The sequence below is a fragment of the Notolepis coatsorum genome (assembly GCF_963971535.1).
Source record: "Notolepis coatsorum genome assembly, chromosome: 17".
NCBI lineage: Eukaryota > Metazoa > Chordata > Actinopteri > Aulopiformes > Paralepididae > Notolepis > Notolepis coatsorum.
Window position 1 is genome coordinate 13,927,624 of NC_140181.1, and position 22,313 is coordinate 13,949,936.

Sequence of the window (22,313 nt, forward strand, 5' to 3'; positions counted from 1 at the left end):
CGTCGTCTCCGTTTGACGGTATGTGGAAAGTAGGAATGTCGGAGGAGGTTGGAAAGGCGTTGCAGGCGGTGGTGGACAGGCTGAACCAGGCGGCGGCACGTCGACCCAAGGTAACACCGACCCGCCCGTAGCGACACACGGACATCTTGTTCTGCAGAGTCGTGCCTCTAGCGCGCAGAGTTGTTACGTAGGCCAACCAAACACACCACAACCTTTGGACAAGCGACGCTCGGGGCAGCACGTCCTCCATAGACCACCGCAACACTTCCGGTATTTTGAGCTCATGGGTGAGAGCGGGGGGGGGGGGTACATCATATACAATACTGTTGATTAGAGCTTTGACGTAAAGCCTCTAATCAACATTCATTCATTGTATCCCCATTCCCCACGCGTTCTAATCAACATTAATTCATTGTATCCCCCCCACGCGCTCTATTTCCCCCTCCCCCTCACGAGCTCCATGTAACGCGGAAGTGCAGTGGTCTGGTCTCTATAAACAATCACGCTAGATTCGATAACGATGTCAATGTCAATTAACCCACCCCCTCCTAATGTACAGTCTCCTCCCCATCATATGTATATATTCTCTGTTAGGATCTATGGGTAACAGTACTGTATATTTTTGCATATTGATTGATTGATTGAAAACTTTATTAACATATTGCAGATTGGGTACAGTACAGCTGTACACGTCACAATTGTTAAGGGGATGCAGACCAGAGAAAGACTTTCGTCTTGTTTACATCAGGGTCCCCCATTTTCAATTCATCATATGACACACGACATACAGATAGACAGTACTGCTACATCTATACATTTATGACATACCAGATTTGCAAATACAGTACTGTTTGTGATACAAAAAGAGTCTATAAAAGAGAGTATATTTCGCATTGCAGTCTCCCGTAGGTGCTCTTTTAGAGCAGTTTTGAAAGTGGGTAGTGATTCACATTCCTTTACAGCCTTGGGTAGGGCGTTTCACATTGATGTGGCATAATTGTGAAACGTGTTTAGTCCCTTGTTTGAGCCGAATCTGGGTTTAACATGATTTGTGGAGCTCCCTCTGGTGTTGTGATCGTATCGTATATGTCACACATGTAACAGTACTATATACCTGTATGTCATATATGTCTATATGAATTGAAAATGGGGGACCCTGATGTAAACAAGACGAAAGTCTTTCTCAGGTCACGATCACAACACCAGAGGGAGCTCCACAAATCATGTAAAACCCAGATTCGGCTCAAACAAGGGACTAAACACGTTTCGCAATTATGCCACATCAATGTGGAACGCCCTGCCTAAAGCTGTAAAGGAATGTGAATCACTACCCACCTTCAAAAACACTCTCAAAAAACACCTACGTGAGACTGCAATTCGAAACTGGCCCCTACAAATGTCCTAACCTAGTTGTACAGTAAATGACCAAGTAAGGCTTTGTCAACATTCCAATGTACAGTGTAAAATGTGTGTGTGTCCCCTACCCAACCCCCCCCCCCCCCCCCACCTACAATGTACAGCCCTCACCCAACCCACCCAACCCCACCCCACCAACCTCCTCCAATGTACAGTTTCTACGCCAAATGTATATACACTCCTTTTCTGGACACTTTTGTATCACAAACAGTACTGTATTTGCAAATCTGATATGTCATAAATGTATAGATGTAGCAGTACTGTCTATCTGTATGTCATGTATGTCATATATGTTATGATGAATTGAAAATGGGGGACCCTGGTGGAAACGAGACGAAAGTCTTTCTCTGGTCTGCATCCCCTTAACAATTGTATGTATTGAGATGTACTGTACTGTACCCATTCTGCAATCTGTTAATAAACTTTTCAATCAATCAATCAATCAGGTCTGCATCCCCTTAACAATTGTGTATTGAGCCGTACTGTACTGTACCCATTCTGCAATCTGTTAAATAAAGTTTTCATTCATTCATTCACAGCCGTAAAAAACGCTCTCAAATAGGGGCGGCTGGGTGGCGCAGCGGACATTGCGCTCGTCACCAACGCAAGAGACACCGGGTTCAAATTCGGCTTTCGGCGTTGCCTCCGGCTTGGGCCGGCCGTCATACTGGCTCAATTGGCAGAGTCAGCAGGTGGAAGTCGATGGGTGGTAATCTGGACGTTGTGGACAGCGACTCCTACAGGTCGGTTGGGGGACGCCTGCACAGCAGAGACAGGAAATAGCGGGGGGTAGTGTGAGCCTCCCACACGTTACACCTCGCCAATGAGAGTCTGCGCTGGCAGGTGAAAAGATGTGACAGGCTGCCTCCTTGTGTACCGGAGGGGACACGTGATGCAAGGCTTCTATCCTCCCCACGACCGACCTGTGGGGAGCATATGCGAGCAACGTTCAAGACAGGGGAGGGTAGAATTGGAAACAGCGAAAATTGGGATGGGAGGAACAAATAGAAAAATAAGGAGAAAAAGTGGATAAAAAAAACGCTCTTAAATAGCACCTACGGGTGGCTGCAATTAGAAACTGGCCCCGGTAAATGTCCAAATCCCACCCACCCAACCCCCTCCAATGTACAGTTTCTTACCCTTCGGATGTATATATTTTCTTTTAGGATCTCTGTCTCTTAGTATTGTATTTGTATATCTTGTCATGATGAATTGAAAATGGGGGACCCTGATGTAAACAAGACGAAAGTCTTTCTCTGGTCTGCATCCCCTTAACAATTGTGTGTATTGAGCCGTACTGTATTGTACCCATTCTGCAATCTGTTAATAAAATGTTCAATCAAACAGCGCTATGTTCCTCTCTCGGCACACTTTGCGGTTGTAAACTATTTATTTTGATAGTCACGTTATTCCATCTATGCTCGTACATCTGCAACTTCCTATCACTGCTTGGCGTTTAAAAAAACGGACCACTTGCATTGATTGATTGATTGAAAACTTTATTAACAGATTGCAGAATGGGTACAATAGAGTACGGCTCAATACAAGCAACTGCCAAGAGGATGCAGACCAGAAAAAGACTTTCATCTTGTTTACATCAGGGTCCCCCATTTTCAATTCATCAAGTGAAATCCATCTACTGCAGGTAGTAGCAGAGCACGTCAGTAGCTATTAACTTCTGAGGAAATACTACCAAAGTTTGGTTTGGTATTACAGTCAAAGACTCAGTCAATGTCTTTTAAATTCCACGAATACTAGTGGTATCTGCTGTCTTGGATTAGAGCCCAACATCTTAACACTTTGGGTGCCGCGTTGTTTCCGGGGCCCATCTATTCAGTGCCACGCTGTAAACTATCACCTTGTTTGTAGAGCTATAACTATATTCTATATTATAGCTATGGATACAATACTATGGACATTTGACACTGAGTTTCTTCCGGTCAAGATGCAAAAAATAAATAATAATTTTTCCATCCATACGTTCCCGTTTTATACCGTGGTGAATATAAGTATGGTTTTAGAGCGGTCTAGGGTCATTCCTGGGAGGCTGGTAATAGCATGCAACGTGTTACACTAAATGCATAACACAGCTTTCCTCCATACAAAAAAGAAAAAGATTTGTGTACTGATCACAGTATTCTCTTTCTCTCTCTCCCTGTCTCTCCGTCTCTGTCTCTCTTTTTCTCTCTCATTCTTTCTCTATCTCTCTCTCTCTCTGTTTCTTTCTCTCTCATTCTGTCTCTCTCTGTCTCTGTCTCTCTTTCTCTCATTCTCTCTCTCTCTCTCTCTCTCTCTCTCTCTCTCTCTCTCTCTCTCTCTCTCTCTCTCTCTCTCTCTCTCTCTCTCCCCCCCCCCTCCCCTCCCCAGACGTTGCCAGCCCTGTCCCCTCGTCTGGTGGCAGTAAGCAAGACGAAGCCTCCAGATATGGTCCTAGAGGCCTACAGACAAGGACACCGTAACTTTGGTGAAAACTACGTGAGTATGAAATACTGTCGAGACCTCCGACGTCTGCCTCTGTCGTTATTGCCAGAGACAAGACGACAGCATATTTGGTTCAGGAACTGTTCAGTAGAGATTGACCTCTTCTGTCTTCCGTCTTCCAAAAACACCAGGTTAATGAACTTGTGGACAAGGCTTCAAATCCAGAGGTTGGTTCTCCTTGTTTTAGGCCATAGATATATTTTCCATCTGTGTTATGAAGTACAATGTTTGACTTTCTTTCTTTCTTTCCTTCCTTAATCCAGATACTAGCGTCATGTCCAGAAATCAAGTGGCATTTTATCGGTCATCTACAGAAGAATAACGTCAACAAGCTTTTGGGTGAGTTTCTGTCCACTTTACCCTCGATCTCTCTCCCTTCCCTTCTATCTCTCTCCCTTCCCTTCTATCTCTCCTTTCCACTCGATCTCTCTCCCTTCCCTTCTATCTCTCTCCCTTCCCTTCTATCTCTCCTTTCCACTCGATCTCTCTCCCTTCCCCTCTATCTCTCCTTTCCACTCGATCTCTCTCCCTTCCCCTCTATCTCTCCTTTCCACTCTATCTCTCTCCCTTCCCCTCGATCTCTCTCCCTTCCCCTCTATCTCTCTCCCTTCCCCTCTATCTCTCTCCCTTCCCCTCTATCTCTCTTTTATGATTATGATCTGACAAACAGCATGAAGAGTATTATGATCTGACAAGCAGCATAAAGAGTATTATATACAGTTATATTTTACGTTACAATAAATATAGGCAATAACGATGTTTAATCTGAATATATATATATATATACTATGAGTGAACAGTATACAAGGTATACTAACTGGCGTGATATATGTCATAATGTTGTCCGTGCAGGTTTAGGTGGTTAAGAGTCGGACACACTTAGTGGTCAGACGTTCCTCATAGTTCTGGAGTTCTGCAGCTGTTAGGGTGTCTTCTCATTAGGAACGGGTGCTCCGCTCCGTCCTCGCTCCGTCCTTGAGTGCGAACTCCCCCCCCCTCCCTCTCCCCCCTCTGGTTTGCGTACACACTGCAGTCTTGGTTCGCTCCCAGCCAGCCAGGCACAATTGAGGAGAGCAACTCTCTATAGTCTATATATTTCTGAATAACCAAAACCGTTACACTGGACATTTTCGCTGTACCTCGGGAAGTAATGTACCAGCTAAACCTACACGATGGGTTTTGGATACTTTTCCTACACTAAAAACATTATGGCCATGCCGCGCGCTAACCACATAGATTACAGACAGATAGACAAAACATATAACGAACAACGTAAAAGATAATATGCATTATATACTTGATCGCTATAGTCCCGCTGAACACAACTAGTCACAACGTCGGGCTCCTAATTGCTTTGGATGGGCTAACCGGCCACGTTACTGTGGACAACGGAGGGATCACTGGTTGGTTTTGGTCGATTATGCGGTCCACTGCATCAAACCACGGAAAAGATATTGAAGCCTCATCTTCTTCACTTTTAGCTCGACATTGTTGACTGATCTGTTGTACCCGTGCATGCACATTTTCTAATAACAGCATTATTAGACATGCCAATCCAACGAAAGACGTGCTGGTCGTGCTGGAGAAAAAACAAATTGGATGTTGCGGTTGTCTTTGCTAATTCATCTGTATCTGGATAACCAATGCACGGATTTTGTCGAGACGGGTAGCGTTATTTCGGGGAAATGTATATCTTTTTTTTTATCCACTTTTTTCTCCCCATTTTCTATTTTTCTCCCATCCCAATTTCGTATATCCAATGCTTCCCTCCCCTGTCTTGATCGTTGCTAGACTATGCCTCCCACAGGTCGGCTGTAGTGAGGACAGAAGCCTTGCATCACGTGTCCCCTCCGGTACACGAGGAGGCAGCCTGTCGCATCTCTTCACGAACTCTCAGTGGCAATGAGTAACGCGTGGGAGGCTCACGCTGTCCCCGCTACTTCCTGCTTCCGTCGCACCGGCGTCACCAAACCGACCTGAAGGAGTCGCTGTCCACAACGTCAAATCCCCACCCACCGGCTTTCCCACCCTCTAAAACTTGCCAATTGTGTTAGTATGAACGACCGGCCAGCCGGTAGCAACGCAGAGAGCTGGGATCGAACCCAGCGTCTCCTGCGTTAGAGGCGAGCGCCTTGCCCACTGCGCCAATCAGCCGCCCTGGAAAAATGTATATCTATAGTCTGGTGTAGTTTTCGTCCACGAAAAATGGAGGCTCTAATTATTATTATTCATAGAGACTCATAGACTCATAGAGATTCATAGAGTGGAACAGGGACATGCATACCCATAACACCAGAGCCAGCATTGCTGACCTGCGTATTCCAAGGTTCAAAACTAATATGGGCAAATGTTCTTTTAAATTCTGGGGAGCCACAAATTGGAATTTGCTACCTTCACAGCTAAAATGCATCAGTAGCCGGCATTTTAAGAAAAAAGTTAAATCATGGCTCCTCGACAATGTCAAAAACTAGATTTTAAAATGCATGAAAATGGTGTCTGATACATTGTTGCCTGTGGCTACCTTTGTACTGCATTTAAAATGTTCATGTCTATGTAGTTTGTCAAATTGTTATTTATGGTCATGTTTTGTATTGCTTGTCTGTCTGAGACCAAGGACCACAATGGAAATAAGTCTTGACTTTTTTTGTGTTAGCATCCTTGACGTTTTTCTGGAATCTTGTATTTTCAAAAATGTCTAATCAAATCAAATCAAATCATCTCGGAATAAGTGGCTTTGTACGCGTTTTAGCTTATCTTTTACAGCTTACGTTTTGGGCAATTATTAGAGGCTCCATTTTTCGTGACAGAAAAATACATCAGTCTATAGCACCTGGGCATTGTACAGGATGATTCTGACCGGCCCGCGAAAGATTACATGATAATAATTTTTTTTCTTTTTTTTTTTTAAACTTTTTTCTTTTCATGTCAACGTTCACACGCACAATATACGCTTACCTAGGATTTGACTTGATTCAACAACAAAGCAGTTGGGGCAAGCCGAAAACGGTCGAAAGTGTGGTTATTTGAAGTTTGGATTTCTTTTTTCACAACTGAGGTAGGTAGATTCAATTTTTTAGAGACTAAAGTACAGAAAAAAGGTACCGTTGGGTACCGGTATCGATTCACAGGTACCGGTACCGTATCGGTTCAAATGTGAACGGTACCCATCCCTACTGAACACACAACTGCAGGGCAAGGGCATTTTTGCTCATGAAATGCATAGCCATGTGAAAGCCTTCATGACAAAGTTGCAATTAATTTCAAGGCAACTAGGCAGCAACAATTTCAAACACATGAAAACTCTGAAAGAAGTCAAACCATCAGCTGATCACCGGCACAGGTACTCATCCATGTTGGGAGCACTGCATGATGAATTTTCAAAGCGTTTTCAAGATTTTAAAAGGTTGAGGATGAAATGCAGCTGGTTTCCTCTCCCTTTACCTGCAGTGTTGATAGTGCACCCACTGATGTTCAGCTTGAACTCATTGACCTGCAGTCTGATTCACTACTGAAAGAGCACTTTAAGTCAGCATCACTGCTAGAGTTCTACTCTGCTCTCAAGGAGGAGAACTTTCCAAACATGAGGAGACATGCTCAGAAGATGTTGGTTCTCTTTGGATCCACCTATATGTGAACAGACATTCTCAGTCATGACGTCGTTTACCAAGTCCAGGTACAGATCCTCTCTCACTGATGAACATCTGGCAGCTGTGCTTCGCATCTCCACCTCAGACATGCAACCTGACTTTGATGGACTTGTTAAAGCTCAACAGAGACTGGATTTATCACACTGAATGAAACAAAAAAGCTGAAGAACACTAAAATGTGGAAATATAATAAGTGAAATGGGACACTTGATCTTTTTTTTTCTTTTTTTTGCACAGTTCTGAAAACATTAAATGTTTAATATAGGCATGTAAAGTAAAAAAGGCTACTGGGACACTTTTCTTTACACAGTTCAGTGACATGTCTTGTTTATTTTGGCTATAAGATGATGTGATGTCTTTAGAAAGCTAAGAAAATCCTTGTTTCAATAGTATATGAAACTCAAAATAATAACTTTATTTGTATAGCACTTTTTCATACATGCCCTTTGTTATTAATGTTTCACATTTTGTTTATCATTTTGGAAATAAATTCTATTTGAATAAATAATATTTTTGAAAGCTCACCTTTTAATTGCCAAATAATAACATACACTCTTACCAGGGGTCAAAACAATGCCATTTACTGCTTTTTATATAGAAATAAAATGTATATTATGCATAATTGAGTTTGGAATTTTGGCCCGGCTCTCCAACATATTTTCAGTTGCTCATTCGGCCCCCCGGGAAAAATAATTGCCCACCCCTGGTCTATAGAAATAAATGCATTCGAACAAGAAACCAATGTATAGACATAGCAATGACAAAAAAATTGCCAGGCCTAGTGCGAGCCAGGGAAGTCTTGGGACGCGGCTTCATCTCGAAGTTTCCATCATCCACTGAGCCGCGAGGCTCAACATGCTTGTTTGGTTGAGGTCTAAACTCGCCAAATTGCCCATAAATATCGTTTTTGTGGGTATTGTCCAGTTGTTGCTGTATGTTTTTATCTGCCCAAAATTCAAGCAAGCATGAAAGCATTACAGCTTTGCTTGCACACCACGCCCTGTCGTCAGGGGGGACACTGGCGCGCACCCGAGACCACCTATTCCAGCGGTCCCGTCTTGGACCGAATCAGCGTCCCCGGTGACGGGGGGGGGGGCGTTCTCATCACACTCTATGTCGGTGCGATCGTGCTCTGATTCGACCCCGAATGGCTAGTGTGAAAGCCCCCTTAGTTCTCCAGCTGCTGGCACAGTCCCTGCCCACGGTGGTGGAGCCTGATGGCCGCCGGCACTAAGGACTGGCCGAGGTGGTCTGTGGAGTGTGGTAGTAGTGAGTAGTGACTCCTGAGTTTAAATAAAGTATCAATAAAATAAAATAGTGGTAGAGTCCTTTCTCAATACATACTATTCCTCATGCTAGCTCCTGCTAGTTAGCCAGCCACACACCAATGCAAAGTCAATGGGTTTCAGTCTCTGGTCTGTATACAAGCTGAAGACTCGTATACTGGTGGTGGGGGGGCTACATCAACTCGAGGGACACCAACAAACTGAACAAGCTGGTGAGGAAGGCTAGCTCCGTGGTGGGAGTTGAGCTGGTCAGACGAGAGGTGATGGCAGAGAGGGGGATGAGAAGGAAGCTGGCTGCTATCCCGGAGAATCCCTCCCACCCCCTCTACGACGAGCTAGTCAAGATGAGAAGCACGTCCAGCCACAGACTCATACCCCCCCCCCCGACACTCAACTAACCGCCTCGGACAGTCCCAAGGAAAGGGACAATAACACTATCTTATGCATACTGCACCTTATGTGAATACTGCACCTTATGTGAATACTGTGACACTGTGAATTCTGTATATTCCAGTTAGTTAGACAGTAAATTATAACACTACCTTATGCATACTGCACCTTATGTGACACTGTGAATTCTGTATATTCCAGTTAGTTAGACAGTAAATTATAACACTACCTTATGCATACTGCACCTTATGTGACACTGTGAATTCTGTATATTCCAGTTAGTTAGACAGTAAATTATAACACTACCTTATGCATACTGCACCTTATGTGACACTGTGAATTCTGTATATTTCAGTTAGTTAGACAGTAAATTATAACACTACCTTATGCATACTGCACCTTATGTGACACTGTGAATACTGTATATTTCAGTTAGTTAGACAGTAAATTATAACACTACCTTATGCATACTGCACCTTATGTGACACTGTGAATACTGTATATTTCAGTTAGTTAGATAGTAAATTATATTGACTTATTTGTTTACACTGCTTGTGTTGTTTTTACTACCGTACCTGTACCCCCCCCCTCCCCCATGCTGCTACGATATCTGAATTTGCCCAAGGGGATCAATAAAGGAATATCTTATCTTAAGACAACAGAAATCTATTCCACAAATACGCTCAGACGAACGCTCTGCCTCCTGAGCCTCTGTCATCATAGGTGTGTCATCATAGGTGTGTCATCATAGGCACGTAGGGAACACGACTCTGTGTCCAAAACATGTGACCTCTGACCTCTGACCTTGTCCCTCTCTACAGGCGTGCCGAACCTGTTCATGGTGGAGACCGTGGACTCGGTGAAGCTGGCCGACAAGGTGAACAGCTCGTGGCAGCGGCTCCGAGCGGCGGGGAGCGCCCCCCAGAGGCTGAACATCATGCTGCAGATCAACACCAGCGGAGAACAGAGTGAGTCTTCTGCCTTTTCAGATTCAGATGACCTTATTCACCATATTGTTTGTACAAATGGAACGTGATTCGACATTTACAGTGCATGCTTATTTTTTCACAATTAAGAACAACACAACAGTAAATAAATAATTATAAAGTGCAAAACAGTGAGACAACAATAAGACTGTAAAGTAAAGTGCAGTGGTTGGGGACATGGATACAGTGCAGCACAGTTCAAGTCCAGAAGTCCAGCCCTAGCAGCTCGCCATAGAGGGGGGGGGGGGGGGTGGAGCAGGGGGACACCTGACTCGTTTACCAGGCGAGCTGCTGAGGGGAAGAAACTCAAGTCTATGGCGGGACTTTAGTGTCTTGGGCAGCCGTAGCCGCCTGCCGTGGGGGAGCATGTTGAAGAGGTTGTGACCCGGGTGGGCGGGGTCTGCCATGATCTTCCTCGCCCTCCTCAAGGCCCTGGTGGAGTGTAGGGACTCGAGGGAGGGAAGGGGGCAGCAGCCAGGTGCAGGTAGTGAGGTCATAATGTCCAGTCTGTCCTGCAGACACAGTGCAGGTAGTGAGGTCACACCTTCTGCCATAATGTCCCATCACCCCACCCTCATCCACCTCCACTGGCTCCCCATCAAATCACCTACAAAACCCTCCTCATCACTTACAAGTCCCTCCATGCTCTGGCACCTCAGTACCTCACTGACCTCCCCCACACTCCGTCACGGTCCCTGCGATCCCTGGTCAGCTCTCCATTCCCCCAACGACTGTGGACCTTCGGGGGGAGAGAGCTTTCAGCATGGCAGCTCCCACCCCCTGGAACTCCCTCCCCGCAGAACTCCGCAACGCCCCAACTCTGGACTGCTTCAAGAAACTCCTCAAAACTGGGACGGCTGGGTGGCGTAGTGGAGATTGCGCTTGTCACCAATGCAAGAGGCTCCGGTATCGAATCCCAGTCTCAGCATTGCCTTCGACTTGGGCCGGCCGTCGTACTGGCTCATTTGGCAGAGTCAGCGGGTGGAAGTCGATGGGTGGGGATTGGACGTTGTGGACAGCGACTTCTACAAGTCGGTTGGCTGACGCCTGCACAGCAGAGACGGGAAGTATCGGGGGCAGCGTGAGCCTCCCACGCGTTACTCCTCGCCACTGAGAGTCCGCGCTGTCTGGTGAAAAGATGCGACAGGCTGCCTCCTCGTGTACCGGAGGGGACACGTGATGCAATTTAATTGAAAATCTTTATTTATCCCCGAGGGGAGATTAAGATTTCCTTTACAGCATAAGCAGCGTAACAGCAATTTAAAAACAGCAATTAAAAAACAGTTTATACATAACATACATGTGTTAAAACAAGATGGACAAGTACACAGGGATAAAAATAGCTAAAATAGGACTAAAAAGAGCCAAAAAAGAGTGGTGAAAAAGAAACAAGTCCAATCATGAGTTAAATAATTAAATTAATTTGTTACAGTCCACAACCCAGCTCCTCCAGTTCACAGCAGTTGGCCCGTCCTGGCCCTGCTTGGTTGTGGAGCCTGATTGCCACCGGCACAAAGGTCTGCCCAAAACGCTTTGTGGTATGTCGGGGGGGGGATGAGTCTGTGGCTAAACGTGGACCGCATTGCGGTCAGCTCATCATAGAGGGGTGGCAGGGGTTCTCAAGGATAGCATGCAGCTTCCTCCTCGTCCTCCCCTCTGCCACCACCTCCAGACTGTCCAGGTCCGCTCCCACCACAGAGCTTGCTTTTTTTACCAGTTTGTTTATTTTGTCTGTGTTGGTGTTGCCCCCCCAGCATACCACAGCGAAAAAGAGGGCACCCGCCACCACAGACTGGTAGAACATCTGCAGCAGTTTGCTGCAGACATTAAAAGACCTGAGCCCTCTCAGGAAGAACAGTCTGCTCTGTCCCTTCCTGTAGAGGCTTCTATCCTCCCTACAGCCGACCAGTGGGGGGCATAGTCTAGCAACGTTCAAGACAGGGGAGGGGAGAATTGGCAATATACGAAATTGGGATGAGAGAAAAATAGAAAATGAGGAGAAAAAGTGGATACAAAAAAAATCCTCAAAACTCACCTCTTCAAAATGGCCTTTGACGGTTTGACCCCTAACTTCCTACATTTAATGTTGTGTGTCCGTCCACCGTGTTTGTCTCTTGTTATCGCCCTATGTAAAGCCACCTTGGGTCTCATGAAAGGCGCTATATAAAAGCAAGTTGTTGTTGTTGTTGTTAGGTAAACACGGCCTGCCGCCCGCGGAGACCGTTGCCACGGTGAAGCACATCCTCTCGAAGTGCACCGCGCTCCACTTCTCTGGACTCATGACCATCGGTCGCCACGGCTACGACCTCAGCGAGGGCCCCAACCCAGACTTTGAGGTATCAAGTTTAGTTTTATTTGTCACATATTAAAGTACATGTACGTTACAGTGAACTGCTTGGTTCTGTATGAGCCTCCCCGAGGTTGTGCTTCATACAATAAGAGTCAAAAGAATAAAGTCCAAACGCTATACAACTAAATAATAAATAAATAAAATACATACAAACAAATAAAAATAAATACAACCTAACATACCAAATGAAGTACAAATGCAGGATATAGGTAGTAATAATAATAGAACAAAGTGCAAGTAGTAATGATACTAGTAGGGCTGACCTTCAAAGCTTTTTTTGACCGTCAAAGCTTCAGGGCCGAGATTCGATTTTAATTCGAAGCTTCGAGATAAAAAAAATATATATATATATATATATATATATTATTTTAATTTTTTTTTATCTTTATACTTGTACAGCACTTTGGTCAACTTTGTTGTTTTTAAATGTGCTCTATAAATAAAGTGGCTTGGATTAGATTAATTAATTAAATGAATAATGAGTCGGGAGCTGCGCTGCCTGGGCGGCTGCTCTCCGTTACACAGCCAACAACATTACATTATTATGTTGCAACCTTCGTCTATAAAGCAAACGATTATATAAATATTTATATGTCGGTAATAGAGACAAAGGCAGAATTATAAAAAAATTTAAGACACGTTTTTATATGGGTCGGGACACTATAAAAAATACTATAGAGAATTGTCAGTGCTGTAAAGTTTAAACCTTTTTAAATCTTAGACAAACGAAACACTTTGCTTTTATGAAATATTGTAAGCCGTCATTTGAGGCTTTATAAAAGCAGCACAATGAACACAAATCTGTCAGTGCCGAGTCCGACCTCATCTTAAATAACAAACGGCAAGGCGGCCGGGTAGCGCAGCGGACTAAGCGTCTGTCTACCACCACAGAGACAGTGGGATCGAATCCAGCTGTGGTGCTTCCGGCTTGGCAGACCGTCCATACTAACACAATTGGCAGTGTTAGCGGGTGGGAAGCCGGCGTGGGTGGGTCCTGGTCGTTGTAAACAGCGATTCCTACAGTTCGGTCGGGGCGCCTGCACAGCAAGGGAAGGATCTAGGAGAGGTAGTGTGACCTTCCACATGTTACACTCTCCCAGTGAGAGTCCGCGCTGCCAGGTGAAAAGAAGTGGTGGGCTGGGTACACATGTGTCAGAGGAAGCATGTGATAGTCTCCGCCCTCCCAGACCGACGGTAGGGGGTAGAGTGTGCAACGACCAGGAAGGGGATTGGGAATTGGCATAACGACTAACATTGGGATGGGAGAAAAACGGAAAAAGGAGGGGGAAAAGATAATAAAAAAATTAAATAATAATAACAAACGGCATTGCTTGTTGTAGTTAACAAAGAGAGGCAGAGTTAACACATTGGGTGCCATGCAGTATGCCCATCTTTACCACTCTCTGCCAGTGCTGTAACCCTATGGAGTGGCTCACCTTCTTTGCAGGGCTATAACTTTTTAAATATTATAGCTATATCGACATTACTATGGCCCATTCAACATTGGGTATCTATCGTTCCGGATGTGGGAACGTTATATTTTTCCATTCATACATTGTCGTGTTAGTACCGTCGAGAATATAAGAATGTTTTTAGACTGTATAGCAGTAATTCCTAGAACGCGCGTTATAGGCCCTGACGTGTATTATACATTATCGATTGGCGTTTCGTCCCTATACACGCTATATTAAACATTTCAAATGCATATGATCGCTATACATTATGCTCCATCATGCGTAAAGGAAAGGGGGGGGGGGGTCGTTTATGATTCCTTGATTGTCACTAACGGCTTTCCTTAGGTCGACACCATACGTTGATCGGACAGATTGCAATGAAATAAATGGACAATCGAGCTGGAAATAACGTTAGATTCCTCTTACCTCTGGCCGATGCGCCTGGAGAAAAAAAATTCCAATTATTTGACGTTGATCTGCTAGATCCATTTTCCGTTTGTATGACGCAATAAACGCCGAAAGCATATTGATTCTTGCGTCTCGAAAGTGATCCAATGCACTCGAGGTGTGTATATTGATCCACGTAACAACATATCTCTGGCGGAGCTTTTTCCCCCGATGCACCGAGCGCCACTTCTGGTTTAGAGTGGAGTGTAACTCGCCCTAAATCCACCAGGCGGCGGTATTGAGGCATTGCAATATCAGACAGGGTCCAGCTGGCTCCCGGAGGCTTCCTGGATGGATTATGAATGCCAATAGCGAATAAAATAAATAACAATCATAACGAGTTTATTATTATTATTATTATTATTATTTTTAAATATATTTGAATTCCCCCCCCCCAGTATTTAAGACAGCCCTAGATACTAGTGATAACAGTAGTGAGTGGCAGGATTCAATCAGACAGTAGTAATAGTGATGATGGTAAACATGGTCCAAACCATAGTAACTGTAGTGTGTGTGTGTGTGTGTGTGTGTGTGTGTGTGTCCCTCTCCCTCTCCCTCTCCCTCTCCCTCTCCCTCCCTCCCTCTCTCTCTCTCTCCCTCTCCCTCTCCCTCTCCCTCTCCCTCTCCCTCTCCCTCTCCCTCTCCCTCTCCCTCTCCCTCTCCCTCTCCCTCTCCCTCTCCCTCTCCCTCTCTCTCCATGGTCCAGATGCTGCTGGGCAGGAGACAGGAGGTGTGTCAGAGCCTGGAGCTGCCAGAGGAGGCTGTGGAGCTCAGTATGGGCATGTCCACAGACTTTGAACACGCGGTGAGTCTGTCCTCTTGTGTTCTAGGTTCTCTCTTGTAGGCCGTATGGTGAAAGCTGAGAAGTGAAGTGAAGAAGAAGATTCTCGTTCCCACCTCAGCGAATTACACAATTTTCACTCTGGGTGAAAGTTCGATGGGAGTACATCTCGACGCAAAAATGGACAACAAACACATTCTAACTCTCGCAAAATAGGTTTCAAAACAATGTTATATGCATTTTTGTTCCTAAATCTACACCAATCGAACTTTCACCCAGAGTGAAAATTGTGTAATTCGCCGAGGTGGGAACGGGATGAAACGATACAGCCTTCACCATACGGCCTATTGTGTTCTCTCTGTTCTATGTCCTCTCTGTTCTCTCTTGTGTTCTCTCTGTTCTATGTTCTCTATGTCCTCTCTGTTCTCTCTTGTGTTCAATCAAAAAATCTAAATTTTTATTTAGGATTTCCTCGTTCATAAATAGGAACGCTCCGAGGACCCTAGCTGGAGCCCTCATCCAATGTCACTTTGACTATGCTGCTTGCACTTCATGGTACAGCAACATAGCCAAACAAATGAAGACAAAGCTCCAGACCTCCCAAAACAAACTAGTGAGACTCCTGCACAACCTTCACTTCAGGACTCACCTAACGCCAGCCCACTTTAGCAGTCTGGGATGGCTTAGGGTTGAGGAAAGGGTACACCAGCTTAAAATGCTACTGGTTTTTAAAGTACCGTAATTTTCGGACTATAAGCCGCGGCTTTTCCCCCCCATTTTTCGACCCTGCGGCTTATATAACGGTGCGGCTAATCTATGGATTTTTACAGCTAACTGGGCGCGCTCCCTCAGCTCTGTGACCGTCAGATCAGACTCCTAAATCTGTTGCAGCAGGTCACGCCTTGCCCCTCCTCCTCCCCCTCACAGACCCACGTCAACAAACCATTACGGCAAGAGTCTAGTGTATGAGCAGCTCAGAGCTCCTCTTTCAACATAACTGAAGCATTAAACAAAATGACCCAGTCAACGAACTATTCACTTTATTTTATTAATGCATGAGGCGTTGTCTAATATTATCTAGCTACTGATGGCTCTTGATATCATCAGTTTGGCATTCGCTTTCGCAGGTGCTGGCTAACTGGCTATCGTTCTGTGAGCTGGCGTTGGTACCTGGCTGGCTAACTAGCGTGGCTATCGTTCTGTGAGCTGGTGTTGGTACCTGGCTGGCTAACTAGCGTGGCTATCGTTCTGTGAGCTGGCGTTGGTACCTGGCTGGCTAACTAGCGTGGCTATCGTTCTGTGAGCTAGCGTTAGTACCTAGCTACCGTTACTGTTTAAACAAAAATGTTAATAAATGGGAGCTTCCTCAAACAGCCATCTCTTTCCCGACAATCCCCTCTGTGCACGAACCCTTACATATGGTAATTAAACATTAAAACACCTGCGGCTTATAGTCCAGTGCGGCTTATATATGTACACATCATTCAATTTAATATTCAGGTGTGCCTTATAGTCCGAAAATTACGGTACTGAAAGAAACGGTCTCCAAGTACCTAGTAAATTATTTTAATAAAGTAGGAGATGTCCACAAACACGCCAAAAGAGGAAGCCCCACGGACCTGGTCCCGCCGAGAGTCAGGACATGCATGGGGAAAGATGCATTTTTTTTACTCGGCTACTGTAATGTGGAATGCCCTGCCAACATTCATAAAACTCCTGAACTCCCCTCTCGGATTTAAATCCGCCCTAAAAACATGGCTCAGCAGCAACTCAAATTGGTCTTAATATGTTTTTTTTTTATCATAACTTGGCTTTTATCTCTCTTTATCGTGAGTTGCTTTTAAGGGTTTGCGGATTTTCTTTTAACATTAGTTGACTGTATGAGTTTTCAGGGAAGGTGTTATTGTACTTATTTTTAGGGTGTCCTGTCTAGTGTACATGTCCATTCGTGTTTTTGTGCCTTTTATGTTCCATGTATGGACCACAATGGAAACAAGCCTTGGCTTTATTGTGTTTTATCCATTTTTGACCAGCGTGTTGACACTGTTTGTTACGTACCCCAGTAAGGGGACGCAACACAAGGCCACAGACAGGGTAGGTGAGGGTGCAGTGACACTAAAACCATGAAACGATTTGCTAAATAATAGTATTTATTTTACAAAAAAAAATATCAGCAACACAGAGAGCAAGGAGGACTACCTAGTGGCACCAAATGAAATACAAAAGGAAATGACCCCCCCCCCCCCCCTTACAGGCGCTGAACGCCCAAAAGTACAGGTGGTGGTGCTCACTCTAAAGCTGGTGTCTTTAACATCAGGTCACCTACGTGATGCAAAAATGTAGACCCAGGGTATCTTCCACAAAGCACTCAAACAGAGCTTTAACCAGCTCTGGTACCAAAAAGGACTCGGCTCTATTTCCCAAAACAGAGAGAGAGCTCTACCATCAAACAACACAATATATAGTTACCACCACAGACACAGACAGAGCTCTTCTTTACCACACAATGAACCAGAGAGCTAACTAACACTGCACACAATGGGATATATGAAGGGAGAGAGGAGGTTGATTGCTGACGAGCCTCAGCTGTTGCTGGAACTGGGAGACACCTGAGAATGGGGATATGTAGACACAAGAGGGAGACAAAAGACAACAACAAACAAAACATGCGTACCGTAATTCCTCTAATAGTGACCGGTATTCAATTACAAACCGGGTCTATATTAATGGCCGGGTGCGCTCTTGAGCTAAGCAATTATAAGCCGACCTCCTAATACAAGCCGGGTTACTAATATACTGAGCTGCATACTGAGAGCTGCTAAGGTAAAGTTACTTGATTTCACTTTGAAAACGTTTGTCAAGTTAGACCGCGCTCTCAAGATTCTACACTGGGTGCTGAAATCCCATTAAGTATTATATAAAAAAGAAGCAGTGAAGCTAGACCAGCACTCTCAGGTTCAAGTATTTAATGGCAGCCTGAAACAGACATGTTTCGGAATTACATATTCCTTCTTCAGTGAAGGAATATGTAATTCCGAAACATGTTTGTTTCAGGCTGCCATTAAATACTTGAACCTGAGAGTGCTGGTCTAGCTTCACTTTGAAAACGTTGAAATGACCAGTGACCACCTGTAATTGCACTGTTTACTATTTCATACAGTACTTGGTTTCAATAAATGAACCCAGTACATATAGGCCTCTCTCTTATACATGCCTCCTCCTAATAAAAGCCTGGTACCCACTACAGTTTAAGAAAATACAAGCCCGGGTCACTATTAGAGGAATTACGGTATATATACAACAGACAATATACATAACTCCCTCTATATATATACACATAAGGACAGGGTCCGTAACACTGTTATTGTTTGTTTTTCACAAAATCAAGCAATCAATTCACACTAGGGGTGGAACGGTACGCATTCGGAACTGTACACCGTTCGGTACGACCTCCACGGTTCAGGGCATGCGTGTATTGTTCGGTTCAGGGGATGCGGAAAAAGAAACAGACCCAGAGACAGAGAGTCTGCAACTGAGCTAGCTAACCGTGGACACGCTCGCAGCGAAGTGACTCCACAACACCAGTTCCATTAGTGGGGAAGGGGGGGGGGGGGTGTAGCTCTCTCCCCAACGACACACGGACACAGGTCGGGCGTTTATTGTCTTGGGCTCATCATCACAATCCTCATCCCTCTCACGCCGTGAGAACTATATTTATTGGATGAACACAGACACAGTACAAATGCAACGGTTACAACAGTACAACGGTTACAATACAATGGCGCATCAAACAAAATGCATTTACTCAAAGAAATAAAATACCTTGTTGGCCGCTTGTCAGGAAAAGAGGTTATTGAGTCCTTGTCCTATGGAATACCTTTGTTTTGACGGTCTGCTACAACACAAGACGTCCATAAAATATCAAATTTAAAACTGGTCGAGCAGCGAATACTCTTGCTCAACTGTCGTCCATCAGTGCGCGCCCGCTCTCTCCGTCTACGGTTAAATGTGACATACTCTCGTGACTTTGTGCCTATCACGTTTAATTGTTGACCAATGAATTTAGCTTTTTACATCAAATTATTTATGCATCACATTATTTATCTAATTATTACTTTATACATGAAAAAAAGAAATCAATCATTAATCAATAATGATTATAAAATATAGAATAGTTATGCAGCAGCACTTACAGGGGGGGTATGTTGACGAGGCTTGACAACAGAGGTTCAAAGATAACCTCACATTTATTGGCTGTTCGTTTATATATCGCTTCATGCATCAGGCTTCTCCAGGTTCCAACGCCGTGTTACCGTTGGCTATCGACTTCCTCGTGTGACGTCACTTCGAATGCGGCTACCAAGACGCTCAAAACTCAAACCTAATGCATCGCGGGGGGAGGGGGGGGCTGTATCTCTCGTTACTACATGCAGCCAGTCGGTGTCTCTCTTCTCGTCCCCTTTCCGAGGCCCAGGGTCAGTGTGTCATGGCCGACGTGGTCCCTGTGTGTGAACTGAAACGCTCTTCCTCCTCCTCCTCCTGCTCTTCCTCCTCCTCATCCTCCTCCTCCCCTTCTTCCTCCTCCTCCTCCTGCTCCTCTTCTTCCTCTCCCCACTCCTCCTCCTCTTCCCCCTCCTCCTCTTCCCCTTCTTCCTCCTCCTGCTCCTCTTCTTCCTCCCCCCACTCCTCCTCCTTCCCCTCCTCCTCTCCCCCTCCTCCTCTCCCCCTCCTCCTCTTCCCCCTCCTCCTCTTCCCCCTCCCCCTCCTTCCCCTCCTCCTCCTTCCCCTCCTCCTCTTCCCCCTCCTCCTCTTCCCCCTCCTCCTGCTCCTCTTCTTCCTCCCCCCACTCCTCTTCCCCCTCCTCCTCTCCCCCTCCTCCTCTTCCCCCTCCCCCTCTTCCTCCTCCGCAGATCGAGGTGGGCTCCACCAATGTGCGGGTGGGCAGTGTGATCTTCGGCAGCAGAGAGTACCCCAACAGCGCGGCCAACACCCCCACCCCCAGCCCGGAGAAGAGGTCGAAGGTCGTGTCGGAGGAGGCCGCCAAGAAGATGGAGCACCTCACAGTGTCTGAACACTGAGACCGTTAACCCTGTCACTACCACGCTACCAAACGGTTAACCCTTTCACGGCGACAACACAGAAGGTTAACCCTTTCACTGCCACACGACAACAGGGTTAAACCCTTTCACTACCACACTGCAGAAGGTTAACCATTTCACTACCAAAAAAGGGTTAACCTTCTGTAGTGTGGTAGTGAAAGGGTTAAGGGAACAGGAACTTCACACGTCACAGAAACTGGACAAAGAGGAGCGGGGGAGGTTCCAAGTGGGAAGTTCCCAAATGATGTCTGTCTTAATGAGATTTTAACGAGTGTTTGGTGAATTATCCTGTTCACTTAATTTATTTCTTTGGTGTGCTCTTCATTCTGTTAATACTCATCTAGGCTGGCGTCAGTGTTTCCCACAGGACTTTATGAGACTGTGGTGGGTGACCTCTGACCCTTTAGGGGGGTCTGGGGGCATGCCCCCCCGGAATAGTTATTTGTTGTGTATATTTTAAAGTTAAATGCATCAATCTGGTGCACTTTGACAGCAAAATAAAGAGGCCAGATCTATGATGAACTTTGTTCTCAAAACACAAAATCGACTGGACTAGAGCAGACATTTGAGCCATCAAAGAAATGAAGCAAAAGTGGTTACGTGTTGAACTGGTTTATTTTTTAGAAAATAAAAAATATATACTGGATTACTATTACGACTACTACCACTGCCAATACTACTGATACATCCCTATTGGCAAACTTTATATTTAAAAAAAAAATCTTCAATTAAATAATAAACATCTGCAGTCTAGGTAATTAATGGGAAACACTGATGGCTGTCAAGATGTAGAGCTATTAACTTATTTTAACAAAATAATTACCACTTACAGCTTCTTTAAACGAATAGTATCTTCTAGTAGGTATTACTATCACTGTAGTGGTTCAACTTCCTCACCTTAGAGACCGGCCATCATGTAGAATCTTAGATGAATACTGGATACATGATTTATTGGATGAATACTGGATACATGATTTATTGTGCCCGTGATGGACTGCTAACGACCAGAGTGACTTGAACTAATAGGAACTTATTTCACAGGAGATTCGTCACAAGTAGTTGGGAAGTGTCATTTGTTTTGATGATGTGAAGTTTTCTACCCAACTCCTCATTTTCAGCCATAAGATCACGGCCCAGCCGCGCCGTGATATCACGAAGTCCACACAGTAAAATGTACCATTTTAGTTCCTCAGAAAAAGAAACAAATAGATTTAATAATAATAATAATAAAACATACATCTCCCTTTATAATGACATAGATAGTATTGTGATCAATTCAATTGTTTTGTATGGTTGTGTGGTCAAATAATTTCTATTCTTGATAATTGCGTAAGATAAAAAAGAAGAAAATGGGGTGTTTTGAATTTGCGTGTAGTTTTCGTCCTCATGGTGTGAACGTGTTGCTGATGGAAGGAGCAGAGGGAGGAACCAGGAACCTATGCAAAGGAGAAACGGAGTCTCATCTTCTGCTTCTGACCGGATCTTTCCACTACAGCTGTGGTACGAAGTGGCGTTCCCGCGGAGAGGACGGCGAGAGATGTCGCGTCGGTCTGTTCTGTGTTCTTGAGAAAGACTGGTGTTGTCTGTGATATTAAATGAGAAAAGAGGGAATGAAACCCGACCCTGTGAGTCTCTGCGTGTGGCGGCTGGGATTCCTGTCCCCAAGAAGCCCAGCAATAAACTTGGAGCTCATTATTCGCCGTCACTTGTTTCTGTACTGAAGGGTTTGGGGAGCGTTTTCTCAGAAGATGACACCATTAAGACAATTATATAGTTTTAAGTTCCCTTGAGCTGAGAGTTGATGAAAAAAGAACAGTCCATTCTTTTTTCTGACCTGATGTCACGCTAAGTGTGAACATGTTCGTTAGCTAGACTAGATGGGTATCCAGACTGATTGATTGAACATTTTATTAACAGATTGCAGAATGGGTAAACTTCAGTACGGCTCAACATACACAATTGTTAAGGGGATGCAG

General features: G+C 44.8%; 1 protein-coding gene across 1 annotated transcript; it reads left to right on the forward strand.

The window, feature by feature from the left end:
* Positions 1-7: 7 nt before the first annotated feature.
* Positions 8-22,003, forward strand: plpbp (pyridoxal phosphate binding protein). Its single transcript, XM_084334153.1, has 8 exons — positions 8-110; positions 3,784-3,891; positions 4,029-4,064; positions 4,161-4,236; positions 10,042-10,188; positions 12,400-12,542; positions 15,164-15,262; positions 20,149-22,003. Exons 1-8 carry the CDS (start codon positions 21-23, stop codon positions 20,314-20,316), a joined length of 867 nt encoding a protein of 288 aa, XP_084190279.1. The 5' UTR covers positions 8-20; the 3' UTR covers positions 20,317-22,003.
* The last annotated feature ends 310 nt before the right edge of the window (positions 22,004-22,313 follow it).

Bases quoted from the DNA above. Each gene is read 5' to 3' on its own strand.
- plpbp (XM_084334153.1), top strand. From the start codon at position 21: ATGTGGAAAGTAGGAATGTCGGAGGAGGTTGGAAAGGCGTTGCAGGCG. The intron at 12,543-15,163 runs GTATCAAGTTTA...TCCATGGTCCAG, and splicing joins GCCCCAACCCAGACTTTGAG to ATGCTGCTGGGCAGGAGACA. The intron at 15,263-20,148 runs GTGAGTCTGTCC...CCTCCTCCGCAG, and splicing joins CCACAGACTTTGAACACGCG to ATCGAGGTGGGCTCCACCAA.